Here is a 17139-nt window from a genome sequence, read left to right as displayed (position 1 = left end):
ACTGTATGTTTCTAATTGGTATGAGAAGTTCATGATATATTAATAACGACACATCTCATTATATATGATAAGATATGATGATTAGTTACCATATCATAATTTTCAGGTTTTCAGCTGATTTTTTCTACAGAAAAAACAAATGTATCGAAAATGCTGTCATGTACATGTGATATACTGCAACTAATTTCAAAGTAAAATATCTACCTGGGTAGTTAATATCATTTCCAAAGACTAGATTAGTCTATCCAATAAAAATAAAACTGTGAACCAAGTACTGCTAACACCACAAACCCTGCAAACCTGAGCCTACATCATCCAAAGCATTTGATATGAATATAAAATGTATTATAGAGATACATGCCAAAAGCCCATATTAAAAAAAAAAATCTGTAGTTATAATAATACCCCTTTCTGACAGAAGGAAGAAATCCACAAAATTAATTTCGCGCTATTTACTGAAACGCGTTACAATAATTTCAGGGAAAATGCTGTGACACAATCAAAATCTGAATGTATGTAGTAATAAAGTATTTTAAAACTAAAATTTTGAAAAAAATAATTTTGAAAATCCATCAAGTTTAATTAAAAAATTGATTACTTCCTTTTGTCAGAAAATGTTGAATGACAAAATATGGAAATATGAAGGTATGTTTTTTGACAAAAGGAAGTAGGAGTCTTTGTTTCTCTTTGTAAGAAAATTGTTTACTTCTGTGGTAAATAATGCTAACAAGTGGATTGCTACTATTTGTAAGAAAGCATAAACAAAACTTTCGTAAAATTATACATACAATTTCAATTTCACACAAAAAGAAGTAAACACCAAGAAGCTTCTTTTTGTCAGAAAATGAAATAGTAGACTTTAACTTATGATATCTGACAAAAAGAAGAATAGTCAATTGAATCTTTTTGTGAGAAAAAAAAATCTATGACACTATGTGGGTTACTTATTTTTAATAATTTGTATCTTAGCAACTGGACTATAATTATGGAAAACTTATTTAATCAAAAAGTTTGTTTCACTAAAAGAAACAATTTCATGAAAACAAATAAATTGTGGATTGCTTCTTTTTGACGGTCAGTACACTTACTGTCAGACAATATGCTTAAATTTGACATGATCTCAAATACATGCACATACTAAAACATTGAAAATAATTTAAGAAACATAGCCAATTGTAAACAGGCAAATAAAATTATACGAATAGGCATTGTGAGACATATACCTCCAGACAACTTTGATGCTCACGTGAATTATATACAGAAGCACATCTAATGCTGTCTCTTATACACATCTAGATGTGTATAAGAGACAGGTGTTGGTTCAACTGGTAGCTTCCCATTGTTCAAAGCACGTACGGTTTTTATAGTGCGGATCTGGTTCGGGATAAGGCCTCGTAGTTCCATTAGCACACCAACAAGCTTTGCAAGTCGATTGACATCTGGCGAGGGATTCCTCTTTACCTCCTTCTCAAGAGCTAGCAACAGTTTCTCCTGAAATTCTTCAACCTTTTTATAGTTGATAACTCCTTCTCGGTCTGGAAATTTATACAAAAAAAAAATGTTTTGATTTCAATAGTACCACATTTCTATAGATAATATATCGACAATTCAAAGACATGGGTCACTCAGGAGTGGAGTTGAATAGGTTGGTGGTTAGATGCTCGCCTTTCAATCCAACAATTCTGGGTTCAAATCCTGTCAGATCCCAGGATTTTTTCTCACGACAAAACAAATCCACTCCATAATTCTAATTCTGACACATTATGTAGAGCAAGGCAATTCAACAGAAGGACGCACATCTCAGGACATCAAAGGTTGTAACTCTGGCATCGAGATTCTAGGCGTCGCGCGTCCCTACCCACTGAACGTCACAAAAACCATAGCAACCAGACCATTTAACCATCAGCGTGTGACGAATTACCCACGCACATGTTGGTGCCATGATAATTGCACATCGTGCGGTGATTACAAAGGCTTAATGATATTTTGCACTAACATTAGACTGAAATTATATTCTTCATTTCAACATTAATTTTACCAATGTTGTGGTGTGGTGTTCATGAGACTCACTTCGTGTTCATGAGACTCACTTCGCAGAAAAAATTAATAAATTTTCTGTACCTACTCAAATGTTCGTTTTGTGCACCTTAGTCCAACATTGTCAAAATGACAGTTTAATGTTACATAAGAACATGAAATTTTATAAAATTCGTAAATTTTCAATTGCTACAACTTTTCATTTTCTTGGTTAATTTTCACAAATCAAATTGCAGTTATAGAAGCAAATTGTGAAGTACCCAAAATTAATAAAATAGTAACTAACACCATAAAACGTATGGCATGCATAGACTAATAATTGAAAGCTGTACTCGCAAATGGTATCGGACTGTCGATGCCTCGGTAAAGATTAAAAAACTGTACGCATGCGCTACTGTATGTTCGAGAGCGAAAGATGTGCATCTTTTTGTTGAATTGCCTTGTGTATAGCATCATGTGTACATGTTTGCCATGTGAAGAGATTGCCACCATAAAACATGTTTACTTTCATGGTTCACTTTGATCAATAAGTCAATCCTAAAAATTGTACACCAGATGCAGTAACAGTCACAGGATCATATTGAAAGTCAGAGTGAGCGTGTGTGTGAGAAGGGAGGGGTGAGAAATTGCACTCCCTGTTGAACAGACCTGCATAGTTATCAACTTGAGAGATTTGAAATGCGTGACTACACCAATTGGAGGGGGGACACCCCAGGGTCCCAGGGTTCAGGGGCAGAACTCCGGTGGGGGCCTGGGTTCCATTCACACAATCAACGGCGGATTGTGACATTGAACGTGCAAGACTGCATGCAACTGCTAGATTCTACTAAGTGTGCGGTTGGCTGGGTTGTTTTGGTCGGGAAAGAGAAATTTTTTCGGTGAATTGATTCTTGAACGAGATAACGAAAGCTCTCTAATGACTCAAGCTACTGCATGACCATTTTTATATTTTTAATAAAACCAATTTCTTCTAAATTTAAATACATTTACCCCTGAATTTGTGATATTACGTTATCATACTTGTGCTAAGTAGTGCGTGACAAATTTATGATCACGCATGTGTTTCTGCAAAATGCATGTTTCATCCAAAATCACTTTGAAATGCACAACCATCCTGCACGATGTGAGACAGTTGGTAACTATGGGCCTAGACCACCCATCGTTTGACACCAGAATGAGGTTGACAGACCAAAAATATTAATTTGCCTATCCAAATAACATTATTTGATTGCCAATCTGTATTATTGCAAACACAATTTTGGTTCATACTATGCCATAAAAACTCTAACGAACAAAGCCTACCAGGGATTTTTACTCCGGGACCTTGACCAAGGCTTACCCTTGTCGACAGATTTCTGGAGCCATCACTGCCACTCTAGACCTCTAGACTGGTGTTGGAGGCATTTTATCAAAATTATTTTCATGGTCTGTCCAGATTATCAAAGTGTCTTCGACAAAAAACTGTTGTATGCCCATATATAGTCATATGTGCCATGATGTGAAGTCATCATGACCATATTTAGGCATGTCACATGTCTTTGATAGTCTGGACAAGGCATAAATTCTAAAGACCCTTTCGTTTCCCTATGAGTTTTCAACCTTCTTAATAATTTTTCTTTAATTAATTGAGTTGCATACCTGGGGAGGCAATTATAAGTGCACACAAAATTGCCATTTCTCGGTCATTCATACCAATAGCATTTACACGTCTGGAGAAGTTGAATCGGTACAGGTGGTGCGTGTCGCTACTGCCAAGATTCATCAAGCTAAATCGATTACAGGTCACATCACGAAAATATGTGTTATCTTCTGGAAAGCGAACGATTCCTCCTTCATATCGATGAGCATTCATTACCGATACAATTTCCAGACAAGCTTCTTTGAAAAGCGACATTTGATCAGCGATGTCCAAACTCCGAAAGACTTCTAATTTCTTGGCAAATTTTGCAGCTTTTTGTACCAAGATTTCTGTGCTGCTACTGTGGTGTCGTATAATTCCTTGCATGGTTGTTAATTCCCTGGGTAATGCATTGTTTGGATCACAATTTTTCAAACGGATATCATCAGGATCCTATGGAGTAATAAATAATTACAATTATTATTTGTTCTTTACCTACAATGTGTCGGGGCCACTTTTGGACTTACTGTATTATAGTGTTCTGGATGCATTACAAGAACCCCCTTTTGGGAAGGTATATACTGTAGTGTAAAGTAACATTAGGTAGGAGGCATTTGTTCAAGATAATTTCATGGTCATAAGTATAACAATATTTTTTCTAGGCCTAAAAAGTTTTCAATAAAATTTTGCCAAAAGCATCTATGCAGAGGGAAAAAATTATTGTGGAATTATGGAGTGTGCAAGGTAATGGAGGCTGCCTTTTGCTGGAGATCCTATCGCACTATCATAAAGAATGCGATGTTACAATGTAAACAGTGTAGTAATGGAAATGATAAATGCTTTAAATTGATATAATTAAGGACGACATATAGGTTTCTTATATTTCATAAATTCAAAGCAGCGATGGGTGTAAAAAATCATTTCTATTTGAAATTATCATTACTACTAGGCGACGGGTTCGCTAAACAAGGTATTAAAAAGTCTTGTCTAATTGTCGCACTAAAGGCTCACTTATTCTAAACTCATGGTGTAACTGAACCTACATTAATGTCCGGCGCACAGTGTGCGCGAAAACATTCAATCTCATCTTCCCGTAGTTCAGAAAGAGTTTCCTTGTAGGCATTATATATTTGCTGGACAAACTCTTCATGCTCAGCATCTACACACGATTTGTTCTTTCCCACGTCAATTTCTTTAATCATTTTCACCTTCTCCGCTGTTGGCACACGTCCCATGCGCACAGCTGTTGGGAAAACAATTTTTTTTTGTCATGGATTATTTCACAGAACGGACGGTCAGTACACTTACTGTCAGACAATATGCTTAAATTTGACATGATCTCAAATACATGCACATACTAAAACATTGAAAATAATTTAAGAAACATAGCCAATTGTAAACAGGCAAATAAAATTATACGAATAGGCATTGTGAGACATATACCTCCAGACAACTTTGATGCTCACATGAATTATATACAGAAGCACATCTAATGTGTTGATCATATGTATTTCATTATGTAATTAAGATTCTCCGTTTTGTATTTGTTGTTTTAATACTTTAATGTATTTCTATGCCTTCTCTTTTTATACCATTTTTAGCTGTTTTAATGTCCCTCATATGTTATTTTACATATAATTTGGCACCTAGCCACGATTTGTAAATTTTGAAAGAATAAAGAGAAGAAGAATAAAGAATATCACAAAGCAACCGGTTACAAGTTCGATCAAAATACATAGTTTTATAACAATGTGACTGACTTTTAGAAGCTATTATTGTCAAGTTATATGGGACACTCTTTTTTTAAAAAGGAGCCTTAGTAGCCATTATTTTCAGAAAGAACGCCCACTTTGGTTTTCATCTTCAATAGTGTCCTCAGACTACATAATTCCTTTCTTATGTATTATTGATTTTGGCTATTAATACATTATCATATCTGCCCATATTTGGAAGTGATGACATCACCATGTGTCCATTTTAAATCACACACATTTGTCAACGCTTGGTAGTGTGGTTGGAACCTTACCTTCTGCACACATCCCAAGACTTTTGCACTTTTTGTAGCGACAATACCGACATTTATTGCGGGTTTTAATGTTGATATCACACGGTACAGTTTCCGCAAATTGACAAACCTTGTACTTTAGGTTTAGTCGTTGTGTTCTGCGAAAGAATCCCTAATATAAAAAGAATGCAAGCGGTTATCTAAAACAATGAAATATACATGGTACTCTTCACAGTTAAAAACATGAAGGAAAAAAAAGCAAATATAAACAAATAGAATATAAAATTAATAAAAAGTAGATCAAATAACTATATAATTTTAGGAATAAAATGAAGGACAAAAATGTAAATAGGTTACGTTGAATGTTTTACAAAATAACTATAATAACATTCCATCATTTCTTTCTGAAATAAACTGGGTAGTTTATGTACCCAAAAGAACACTTGTGACTCGCACCACAAATGGATCTTGTTTGCACCATTATTAAAAGCCCTGCCCAAACTATAACATTTTCTTTGACAAAAAACTGTTGTACGCACATATATAGTCATGATGTCATTATATAATGTCGTCATGTGATGTCATCATTACCATATTGAGGCATGTCACATCCTTTTGTAAAGTAAAATTTGACAGTTTAGGCAGGGCTTATACAACATTAAATTCAATCTAAATGGTGTTTATACTGTAGTGACATTCCCTTTCAAGTCAAATGGCCAAGCTGCAAGGTCTGAGCAGTTAAGGCAAGGGTCGCCATAACTGACAGCCCTAACATCAGTGCTGGTCAAGTCTTATCAGATAAGTACTATAAACCATAGGTCCAGTGTACATATTTAGCTCATGTGCACTATAAAAACCAAATATCTTTTGAGATGAGTGAGGGAGTTAACCCAGTGTACCAGTACATAAAGCCCCTGTTGTAGACAGATAAGAGTAGCTAGCATCAATTTACCAGGTAGCAAAGACATGAAGAGGCCCAGGAAAGAGGTGGATCCAGATCATTTCTGAGATGTGCAAAAGGAGAAGGCGATTGATACAACTTTACCATAGTGGTTTTGGGGCAAAATTTTTGTTTACTAGACGTCCGAAAATAACCTGTAAGGCGTTTTGGGCGATCAATTTTTATTTTATTTTAATTTATTTTTCCCTCCTTTTTTTTTTTCTTTTTTTTTTGGACTTTCCAAAAGGGGAGATCGGGGACATCCCAGGCCCCCTCTAAATCCGCCCCTGCAGGAGACCAGAAATTTACTGTACAAGTAATTCCACAATTTGGGCACTTTGATAATCTAATTGTAAAGAGCTATATTATAAACCAAACTATTATTATTATTTACTTAATATTATTATTTCCCCTGAATGATATTCCAACAAAACAATAAATGAACTAAATAATTATCAGGTTTTTTTACCTTGCATCCTTCACAGGAATAAACACCATAGTGAAGACCTGATGACTGATCACCACATATTTGACATTTGGGAAGGGCTGAAATATGAAAATGAAATAAGTTTAAATACACATGGGCAATTCATTGCAACTCAACAAATTACAGGTCTTCCTCTGATAAAAGCTCCCTCAAATAAAGACCACCTCCAATTAAAGACCAGTTTTCCTATGGTACCAAATTAACATGTCTATTATCTTATTAATTCTAATTAAAAACCAAAGCTGCCAAAGACCACAGGCTATCCAGTCCCACAAATGGTCTATATTTGGAGGGTTTTTAAATACAAGAATAAGGCCTTGTACAACCTGATCAGATGATGTTAATAATTCAATAAAATTGGTTTCCAGTTCCACTACTTAATAATACTGTAGATCTAGAGTACTGTATTAGCTTGTGGCTGTCACATGAAAAGATTGAAAGCTTTATTTTATTGTCTCATTTAAAACTTTTCATCTTGTCTGCATAATTAAAATGAGCTCCGTGCAGTTTTGTAAAGTCCTTTTGCAGGAGTGAATTTCTAAATTATTTATTTATGGTATCTTTTATTCAAAAGTCAATCATGCACAGAGCAAACGAGAGCAGTAAAATACTGAATTGGAGTTTGTTCAACAGGCATGTATAACAATTAAATACAAAATGAAATTAAAAACAGTTTAAATAAAAAAAACAAATGGCTAGGCTCGGTTCTTCTTGAGTTATCATGAGCAGCGGAGATATCACCTCACTAAGCGACCCTATTTTCACCACATGTTTAGTACAGATTTACAGACCCTGTCAAGTTCATGTGGAAAATCCCAGTTAGATAAATCGTTCTGGGCATGGACATGCATGGGCAGTTTTGAAGCAAGCATTCTGATCATTGCCAGCACATGACACGCCACTGCCTCACCCCTGAAAACAAAATTAACCAATTGGCGGGCAGAGTCTCGAAAGCGCTGCCACTGCCCTCGGGAAAGGTAATCATGACATCGTGTGTTGTGTTTAGAGAACAGTACACAAGACCGAAAATGCATGTCAAAAAATAATATAAAAGCATCTATTTTATTGATAATTACATTCGATATGCTGTAGAGCAAATACACCAGGTATGGCCTACTGTACTGTAAGCAACAGTACAGTACTTAAGATAGTATAATACATACTCCAAGTATTGAAATGCACGCCATCGTGATACTTGGAGTATGTATTATACTACCTTATCTGAGATTAATCAGTGGACCTTTCAGTACAGTACTTGAAATAGCAGTCGCTTGTAATGCCAAAAAGTGAGGCACTCTCTACTCCCAAATTTAATTAGGCCCTAGAAGTCCTAGGCGAAGCACTAGGCTTAAAGCAGGTCCGGTAGCTGTCAGTCCCACATATCGTAAACGATCATTTTCGTTTCCTTTGTTCAATCATTTACATTATTATTTTTACCGCCTTTACAACTGGTTACAAATGAATAAGACATAAATAAGCAAAGCAGTATTCATACCTTTAATTTGATTTCGAATTGGCAAAGCTATAAATTTGAGTGAACATTACAGTAGGAATTTTTAGTTTGTACAAGCACACTTAAACATAAAAAATTAATAATAAAAGTGTGTGTGAAGAGTTGCATTTAGAAAATTAAAAAATGTGATAAAAAAATAAGCTTGACTGTGTTCGCTCTCACCCCCTCCCCCACCCTCCCCCACCCAAGAATATGGGCCTGATCATCTCTATACTTGTAAAAGTGCGGCTGACGAACGGCATCATAGCTAAAGATAGAAATGATCATTCATGCATGCAAGACTGAATTTTTAGCTGAACCTTTTTAATCTACTTCCTAAAATTTGAACTGTCTACACACTACAGTATATTTCTAAGTTTGCAAAGCACTGCATTTCCTTTGGATTGTTCTTAATCCTAGGTTATCCACCCTTTTCCTTCCATGAAGCTTATTTTATATTGCTAAGGAAAAATAAGTGCATCCTCTAAAATGCTGAAATGCAGGGGGTCCTACAAACAATCATACCTCTGACTAAAGATACTGTAATATTACAGTTAAACTTGAATAAGTCGAATCCAAAATGCCATTGAAAAATTGTTCGACTTAGATAAAATTTGACTTGCAGATTGTTAATTAATGAAAAACACAACAATTTACCATGTAAAATAAGATGTATATGAATAGGCCCAATAAATACTGTAGGTTACATATAGTTTTGGAGCCTCTTGAAAAAAATTACTATCGATCGCTATTTAAAAAAAAAAAAATTTGGCCTAATAAAAATTGCTATATACTATATACTTGCTTTCCGTAAGTGTTGAAAAATAAATCAAATTAAATAACAACATAAATAATTTGTCTCAAATGGAGTTTTCTTAATAATGTGATGCACATAATGCATTATGAACCAACAGGTTTAAAAATGATGTCATATAACACCTATTTGTGTGCATCACATTTATATTGTCAAAGACCATTATTAAATTGTTTGGGATATGTTTTATGAAATACTGTATATTGTATTCATAATATCAGGGCTCGATTTAGTACTAGCCCGGCGTACAATGTCTAGTAAAAACCGCTCCGGGCTAGCCTATTTACTCCTCATGTTGCCCGGTTGTCTAGTGAAGAATTAGCAAGAAAAACATTTTCTTTAAAAAAAAAAAAAAAAGGCGGAACTTTCGAGACAATCCCTGGACAGGAGGTATCGCAGCCCAGAGAGTACACTCTAGCTAGCTTTCAGCTTCCACATGCGTGAGTGTTTAATTATTAAGATGATCCCCAAGTCATTCACCAACTAGGATGGCATGTTATCTTTCTCTCAATAGAAGATCGTTTGATCGTTCAATCTGGTTAATTTAGGTAGTTAGAACATTTAATTTAATGTACTACCTTATATTCATATTGTTTTCTCATAATGATATTTTTTAAATGTTCAACTTTTAATAATAAGTAAGTACTACAATGCTATAGGTAGACTAGGCTAGCCTAGGCCCTAGGTCTTGCTTAGGCCTAGGTAGCCTAAGCAAGATTTATTGCCATTGGGGTTGAGTGACTTGAGACCTAAAGATTTAACAGATGCATTGATTTGATTGATTTCTGGGCCCTTTGTTAAATATTAGAAAGCCAAAGTTATAACCAGGGAGATGTAAAACATGCTCATCTGTCCCTGTTATAACCAGAGTCGATTTGCAGCATAGTGATTTTTTTACTTATTTATTCAACAATATTTTGTGAGGGTAGCCCATCCAGCCAGAGTTGATCAGTTGGGACCCTCAGTACATACAATAAAAGACAAAAGAATAAGATGAAAATTAAACTAGATCTTTAATATTTAACATAAACAAATTAATTATATAAAACAAAAAAAATTAAAATGAACAAACTTATTAAAAAGAATAATGATTAATTAATATTATCAATAATATATTATTAATCATTAATTATTATTAATAATGATGTCTGTTTAAAAAAGGTAAATTACAATGGATATGTTTTCTCACCTGGGCACTCTACCTGATCTGTGTTTTAAAAATTGTTTGTCCCTTCACCTTTTGTATTGTATCTTCATCTTGACATTTGATTTACCTTTGTTTGTTATTTCTTAGCCTGTGGTGAAACAAACTCTTAGTGTTATAAATTGGAATGGATGAATGATCCTGATCCATAATACAAACGTAAATTGATCAAATGCACAATCAAATGATGTAAATTACATGCAGAGAGATTTGTTCTTTGATATTTAGTGACAGTTATTCCAGGATGTTTTTCTACCTAAAACGCAACATTAATTTAGACTCAACTGAGATTCAAGTCAAATTACTCTTGGAATAGAACCTTAAATAAATGTCCACAGAATTGAAAGGAGAGCACTTTACCCACCAAACCACTTTATCTTTAAAGTTTAAACCAATTTATATATCACCATATAAAGAAAAAAGACAACCAATTTTTTGTGTGTGTGTTCACTGTTTATTTACAGTATCATCCAAATTTCATTTATATATAACAGTAAAGTAATATATCATATCATATATCTGAAAAATTACTGTCTCTTATACACATCTAGATGTGTATAAGAGACAGAACGTGAGGCGCTATATAAATCCAGAATTATTATTATTATTATTATTATTATTAAAAGATGCATTTCCATCACTTTACGGCCAAAAATAGTGTCCCCTTATTATGGGGTGTCCCCTTAATTTAGTGGTGTCCCAAAAGAGCTGTCTCTTATACACATCTAGATGTGTATAAGAGACAGTTTGTATTCTGTACCACACAAATGTCTGTAATGACTGCGGCACATATTTTTTAACATGCTTTTTTTTTTCACAAACTAAACATCTACTTTTATTGTGTTAATTTGTGATTTGAGTGACAATGTTATATTTATTATATTTACCTTTAGTTTTTCAATATCACAAATCTTAAATATGATATATATAAAAACTCTTAAGAAGTGAATAGTTTCTGATTGTAATTGTTCTATTATAGTACTTTCTTAAGTGTTCAGTGCCATGCTGGCCAGTGGCCTAGTTTAATTACTTTGTTGCTTTGTTGGGAATTATGTAATTTTTATAACATGATTTTGAGCAATCTTATTTCTAAAGATATTTGATTTTTCTGTTGTTGACTTTAGCATGCGTTTTATGTTTTGCCAGGTTTCTTGTTAACAAGCGGATATTTGTTGTGGGCTTTGGATTGTACGGCTCAATTCCTGTCTCTTATACACATCTAGATGTGTATAAGAGACAGGTTCAGTCGTATAAACGCCCGTGTCTAGGCCTAATAACATGAATGAGAAGACACTCCGTAGCATAGAAAACACAGGTTGGTAGCTACCATACTTAATGTTTTGTATGTGTAATTTTGCTAAAGAATAAAATTGTGTTGTCAAAAAGGAATTACGTAGGCCTATCAATTGCCCATTATTTTATATTTTGTTTTGAGAGAAATTAAATAGGCCTACAGCCTAGATTTGTAGGCCTAGCCTAAGCCGAGAGTGTGCATAAAAAATTAAACAATGTAATGTGAAAAATGAGTGAAAAGAATACTGTGCCTATCTCACTTTGCCTAACACTAACCCTAACCCTAACCGTAACTCTAACCCTAACCCTAACCCTAACCCTAACTCTAACCCCAACCCTAACCTAAAGAAAAAACACTTACATAAAAAATGAATAATAAAAGTGTGTGTGAAGAGTTGTATTTAGAAAATTAAAATTTGATAAAAGAAAAAGCTTGACTGTGTTCGCTCACACCCCCCCCCATCCCAGAATATGGGCCTGATGGGCCCCCCCACAAAAAGTTTGCACCTCCCCAGTCATAGTCATCCCCCCATTCGAAAAATTGAAAGCAAAAAAAATTAGGCTAGGCTTATGCTCAAGAAAATGGGTTAATGCTTTCTCAACTTCCCTTTATTGACGTTCATCAAAACACATCAAATACTGCGTTCAAAAGATATACTTTAACATATCTGTCACGGTTAACGTGTATTCGGGAATCTAAGAAGCAATATTTTTCAGTGGGCGTGGCCACCGAAAATAAATTCCACGCCTCCTCATATTTTGGTCGCGCCCCCCCACCAGCCCCCCCCATTTTAATACTGCTAGATACGCCACTGCTTGCGGGCAAGTAGAGACAATTTCTAATAATCAGGCCCGTACATTGGGTTGTGAATGATGGTTGGGGCGGGGGGTGGTTTTCCAAGTACATTGACCAAACTTGGATGGGGGAAGGTCGGGAGCAGCCTAGGGCCCCTCCCAGGGTTCAGGGGCAGGGCTTGGTGCGGTTCCAGGTGCTCTGGTGATCTGGGCATTAACGCTATTTCAATGACATTAGGAGGTTGTGAGTAAGTGTCTTTAATGCAAATATTTTCAGTATTCATACCTGTAATTTGATTTGGAATTGGCAAAGCTATAAATTTGAGTGAACATTAAGAATTTTTAGTTTGTACAAGTACACTTACATAAAAAATAAATAATAAAAGTGTGTGTGAAGAATTGCATTTAGAAAATTAATTGATAAAAAAAAGCTCGACTGTGTTCGCTCACACCCCCCACCCCAGCATATTGGCCTGATCATCTCTGTACTTGTAAGAGTGCAGCTGGACGAACGGCATCATAGCTAAAGATAGAAATGATAATTCATGCATGAAAGATTAAATTTTTAGCTGAATTAACCTTTTTAATTTACTTCCTAAAATTTGACCTGTCTACACACTACAGTATATTTCTATGTTTGCAAAGCACTGCATTTCCTTTCGATTGTTCTTAATCCTAGGTTATCCACCCTTTTCCTTCCATGAAGCTTATTTTATATTGCTATGGAAAAATGAGTGCATCCTCTAAAATGCTGAAATGCAGGGAATCCTACAAACAATTATACCTCTGACTAAAGATAGGTCTACTGTAATACAGTTAAACTTGAGTAAGTCGAATCCAAAATGCCATTGAAAAAATGTTCAACTTAGATAAAATTTGACTTGCAGATTGTTAATTAATGGAAAACACAACAATTTACCATGTAAAATAAGATGTATATGAATAGGCCAAATAAATAGGTTACATATAGTTTTGGAGCCTTTTGAAAAAAATTACTATCAATCGCTATTTAAGAAAAAAACCCGAATTATTTTCATTTAGAAAATAAAAGCAATAAAAATATAAAAGATTACAAGGTTTCATTTTATTTTTATCATTTACCAGCATGTTTACCATTAGTACAGTATATAGGATAGTAAATACACTCACTACAAAATAATTTCAAATCCTAGACATTTACTTATATTTGGCCTAATAAAAATTGCTATATACTATATACTTACTTTCCGTAAGAAAATAAATCAAATTAAATAACAAACATAAATAATTTGTCTCTAATGGAGTTATCTTTATAATGTGATGCACATAATGCATTATGAACCAACAGGTTCATAAATGATGTCATATAACACCTATTTGTGTACATCACATGTATATTGTCAAAGACCATTGTTAAATTGTTCGGGATATATTTTATGAAATACTGTATATTGTATTCATAATATGTGAACGGCTCTAGCAAAATCCACTGTTTGTCGCAATTTCTTATTTTGCACAAGCACCCAAAATGTTATGTAAATGTTAAATGATTTTTGCATGTTATAAAAGAAGTTATAAAGAACTTTTCTGCAAAATATCAATCACTACATATAACAGAAATTATATTAAAATTATTTTTTAAAATACAAATCTTAATAATAAACTACTGTTTGTGGAATCTTTGGAAGCTGTCCCTAATACACAACACAGCTGATATCCAATGAATACTCATTGGATATCAGCCGTGTTGTGTATTAGGGACAGCTGATATCCAATGAATACTCAACCAATTTCAATAAATTAACACAGTTTTCTAAAAAATACCAAAAACTCAATTTTGAATTTTTCCAACAAATATATAGCAGAATATTCATAAATAAACAACAACTTGTATGAAAGTTACTGTAAGCAATAGCAAACATTAGTACAGCTGTTCTAAATTGACCAAATAAGGATCTAGATAGTTGCAGAATAGTTAACTCCTTTTAAACAAACAACTTAAGGATATGAGGGGGAGGCAATAAAATACACAATCAAAGTAGGCTAGGAATCTAATAACGCAGTAAAATCTCACCTGAATACAGAGCTGTGTTTTCTGATTGGCACGAGTCCATTTGTAGCTGTTAACTGTGAAATAGAAACCAACTACTATTAGCCATAACCTCAACCAGCAGAAGAACATACAATAAAAACTATGAAATGGTTATCTATCCACATATTGATAAGTCTTTTAAAATGGTTGCAAGGTATGTGCTATTTAGTACCACGAAAATCAGCTAGTTCTTTAGTACTGCAAGATGCTATCCCAAATGAATTACGATCCTATGTAGTATACAAATTTAAATGTGCTGGATGCAGTACCAACTATATAGGCTATAGGCAAAGGCCCACATGCCGATGGTTAATTACTACGATCAACAAACACCTAGGAAAGGATAAAAATTCACATACAAACATCTTAATACGAACAGAAGATGTAAATTGTAATCTGATAGAAAATGTTTTAATATCATGGATAGTGACAAGAATGAAATCAAATTAAAAATCAAAGAATCCCTCTCCATTAAATGGAATAATCTCAATATGCAAATTAAACATGTTAACATAAAACTTGTTGAAGGTACACGTCAGCAATCATATCTTAGATAACTTGCATATATTTTACCATATGGCTACTTAACTGTTTGGTAACCAATGTACCACATACAGTAATATCAGAATAACAATGAATTATATAGTGAAGAAAAGGGCTTGGCACTGTATATTATTTTCGTTTTTTTCTGTTCTGTAATGATGACGTGTTGTTCTGAATCATGTCTTCGATGAAATCTTTTGCGTTATGAAGAATGTGTGGTGTTTTTTATATCAACTTGCGTCCTTTTGGTTCAATATCAAGGATTTCAGTTTAAGAAATTTACCTGTTTCTCTGTTAAGGAAATTTGAGAAAACATATATTTGTTTGCTCCAAGCCCAATTTGATTATTATTTTCTATACAATAAAACTGTGATTATCAACATAAAGGTGTTAAAATGTTAATATTGATTAAAATATGCAGCAATGTCTAACAAATGTATGTTAAAATATTAACAATACAAATAAAAAAAAGAATATCAGTAATATCAGTAAAAATTTTTAACATTTAAAAACATATTTAAATTACAATTTAAATATACGTTATGTTTTATCCAATGCTACTTACTTCTTTGATAACCAGTGTACCAATATGCAGCATATTAACAATGAATCATATAGTCAAGAGGAATAAGGGCTTGGTATGTTATTTTCGTTTTTTCTGTTCTGTAATGATGCCAGGTTGTTCTAAAACATGTCTTCAATAAACCTATTGTGTTATTTATAAGATGTGTGGTGTTTTTTTTTACATCCACATACTGTATCCTTTTTGTTTTATCAAAGATTTCAGTTTAAGAAACCTGTTTTTTGGTTAAGGAAATTTAAAAAAACATACCGGTATTTATTTGCACCAAGCCCATTTGGAATATAATTTCCTAAACTATAAAACTGTAAATGTGTTATAATGTTAATATTAATTAAAATATCCAGACAACAAAGTCTAACAAATTATGTAATGTTAAAATGTTATTAAACAAGAATATCAGTAAATGTTCAACATTTTAAAACATATTTAAATTACAATTTAAATATATAAGCTGTGAATAATTTATAACTTAATATTATGTTTTATCCAATGGAAGATATTTTTTTTTTCAGTTCAGTTCAGTTTATTTTACATTAATATTTTACAAAACGGATACAATTTGCACATGGCAGGACAAACAAATATAACAATAAGAGATTCTTTATTCAAATAATAGCATCACATAAACAATGATGGACAATACATAGGCCAAATAGCAATAAATTATTAAAAATTTAAAGAATATTTACAATTTATATTAATGGAAAAAAAGTGAATACAAAGTTAAATAATTAAAATCATTAAAGTAAATTTACAATCCAATAAAATTAAAAAATACAAAAACAAGTTAAAAACATTTAAAATTCATTAAAATTACCAGATCAAAAATTACAGCACAACAAAGGAATCGCATCACAATTATAATTTAAACTTATTTCCAATGGGGTCCTACATAAAACAAATTATAAACAGGAAAGTACAACAATTATATGGTAAAAAAAACAACCAAAATACAGACTAAAAGCATTAAAACTATTTTCTTAATCTCTGTCCATATTATCAAAAAACTGTCCATATATAGTCATGATGTGCCTATATATGATCATGATGTGATGTCATCATGAACATATTCAGACATGTCACATGTTATATCATAAAATTTGAGTCTGGACAGAGCTTTAATGATTTACCACCGAAAAATGAAAAATAAAGATTTACCACCGAAGGAAAATCCCAAACAAATTGTAAATTGAATAGAAGAGAGCTTGATGTATTTTATAGCCGCAATAAGGCCAAAAAAAATTATTATGTTGGCCA

General features: G+C 33.2%; 1 protein-coding gene across 1 annotated transcript; it reads right to left on the bottom strand.

The window, feature by feature from the left end:
• Nucleotides 1-864: 864 nt before the first annotated feature.
• LOC117105431 (peroxisome proliferator-activated receptor gamma-like) lies at nucleotides 865-16718 on the bottom strand. The gene is made up of 8 exons (XM_033246557.1): nucleotides 16700-16718; nucleotides 14739-14791; nucleotides 7070-7146; nucleotides 5682-5832; nucleotides 4699-4898; nucleotides 3676-4108; nucleotides 1312-1535; nucleotides 865-873 (listed from the first exon to the last, which is right to left on the bottom strand). The coding sequence occupies exons 2-8, from the start codon at nucleotides 14776-14778 to the stop codon at nucleotides 865-867; spliced, it is 1134 nt and encodes a 377-aa protein (XP_033102448.1). The 5' UTR covers nucleotides 14779-14791; nucleotides 16700-16718.
• Nucleotides 16719-17139: the final 421 nt, after the last annotated feature.

Source organism: Anneissia japonica, unplaced genomic scaffold (genome assembly GCF_011630105.1).
Source record: "Anneissia japonica isolate Jap-2015-1 unplaced genomic scaffold, ASM1163010v1 scaffold287850_len318503_cov185, whole genome shotgun sequence".
Classification (NCBI taxonomy): Eukaryota; Metazoa; Echinodermata; class Crinoidea; order Comatulida; family Comatulidae; genus Anneissia; species Anneissia japonica.
This window is presented reverse-complemented; position numbering and strand designations above follow the sequence as displayed.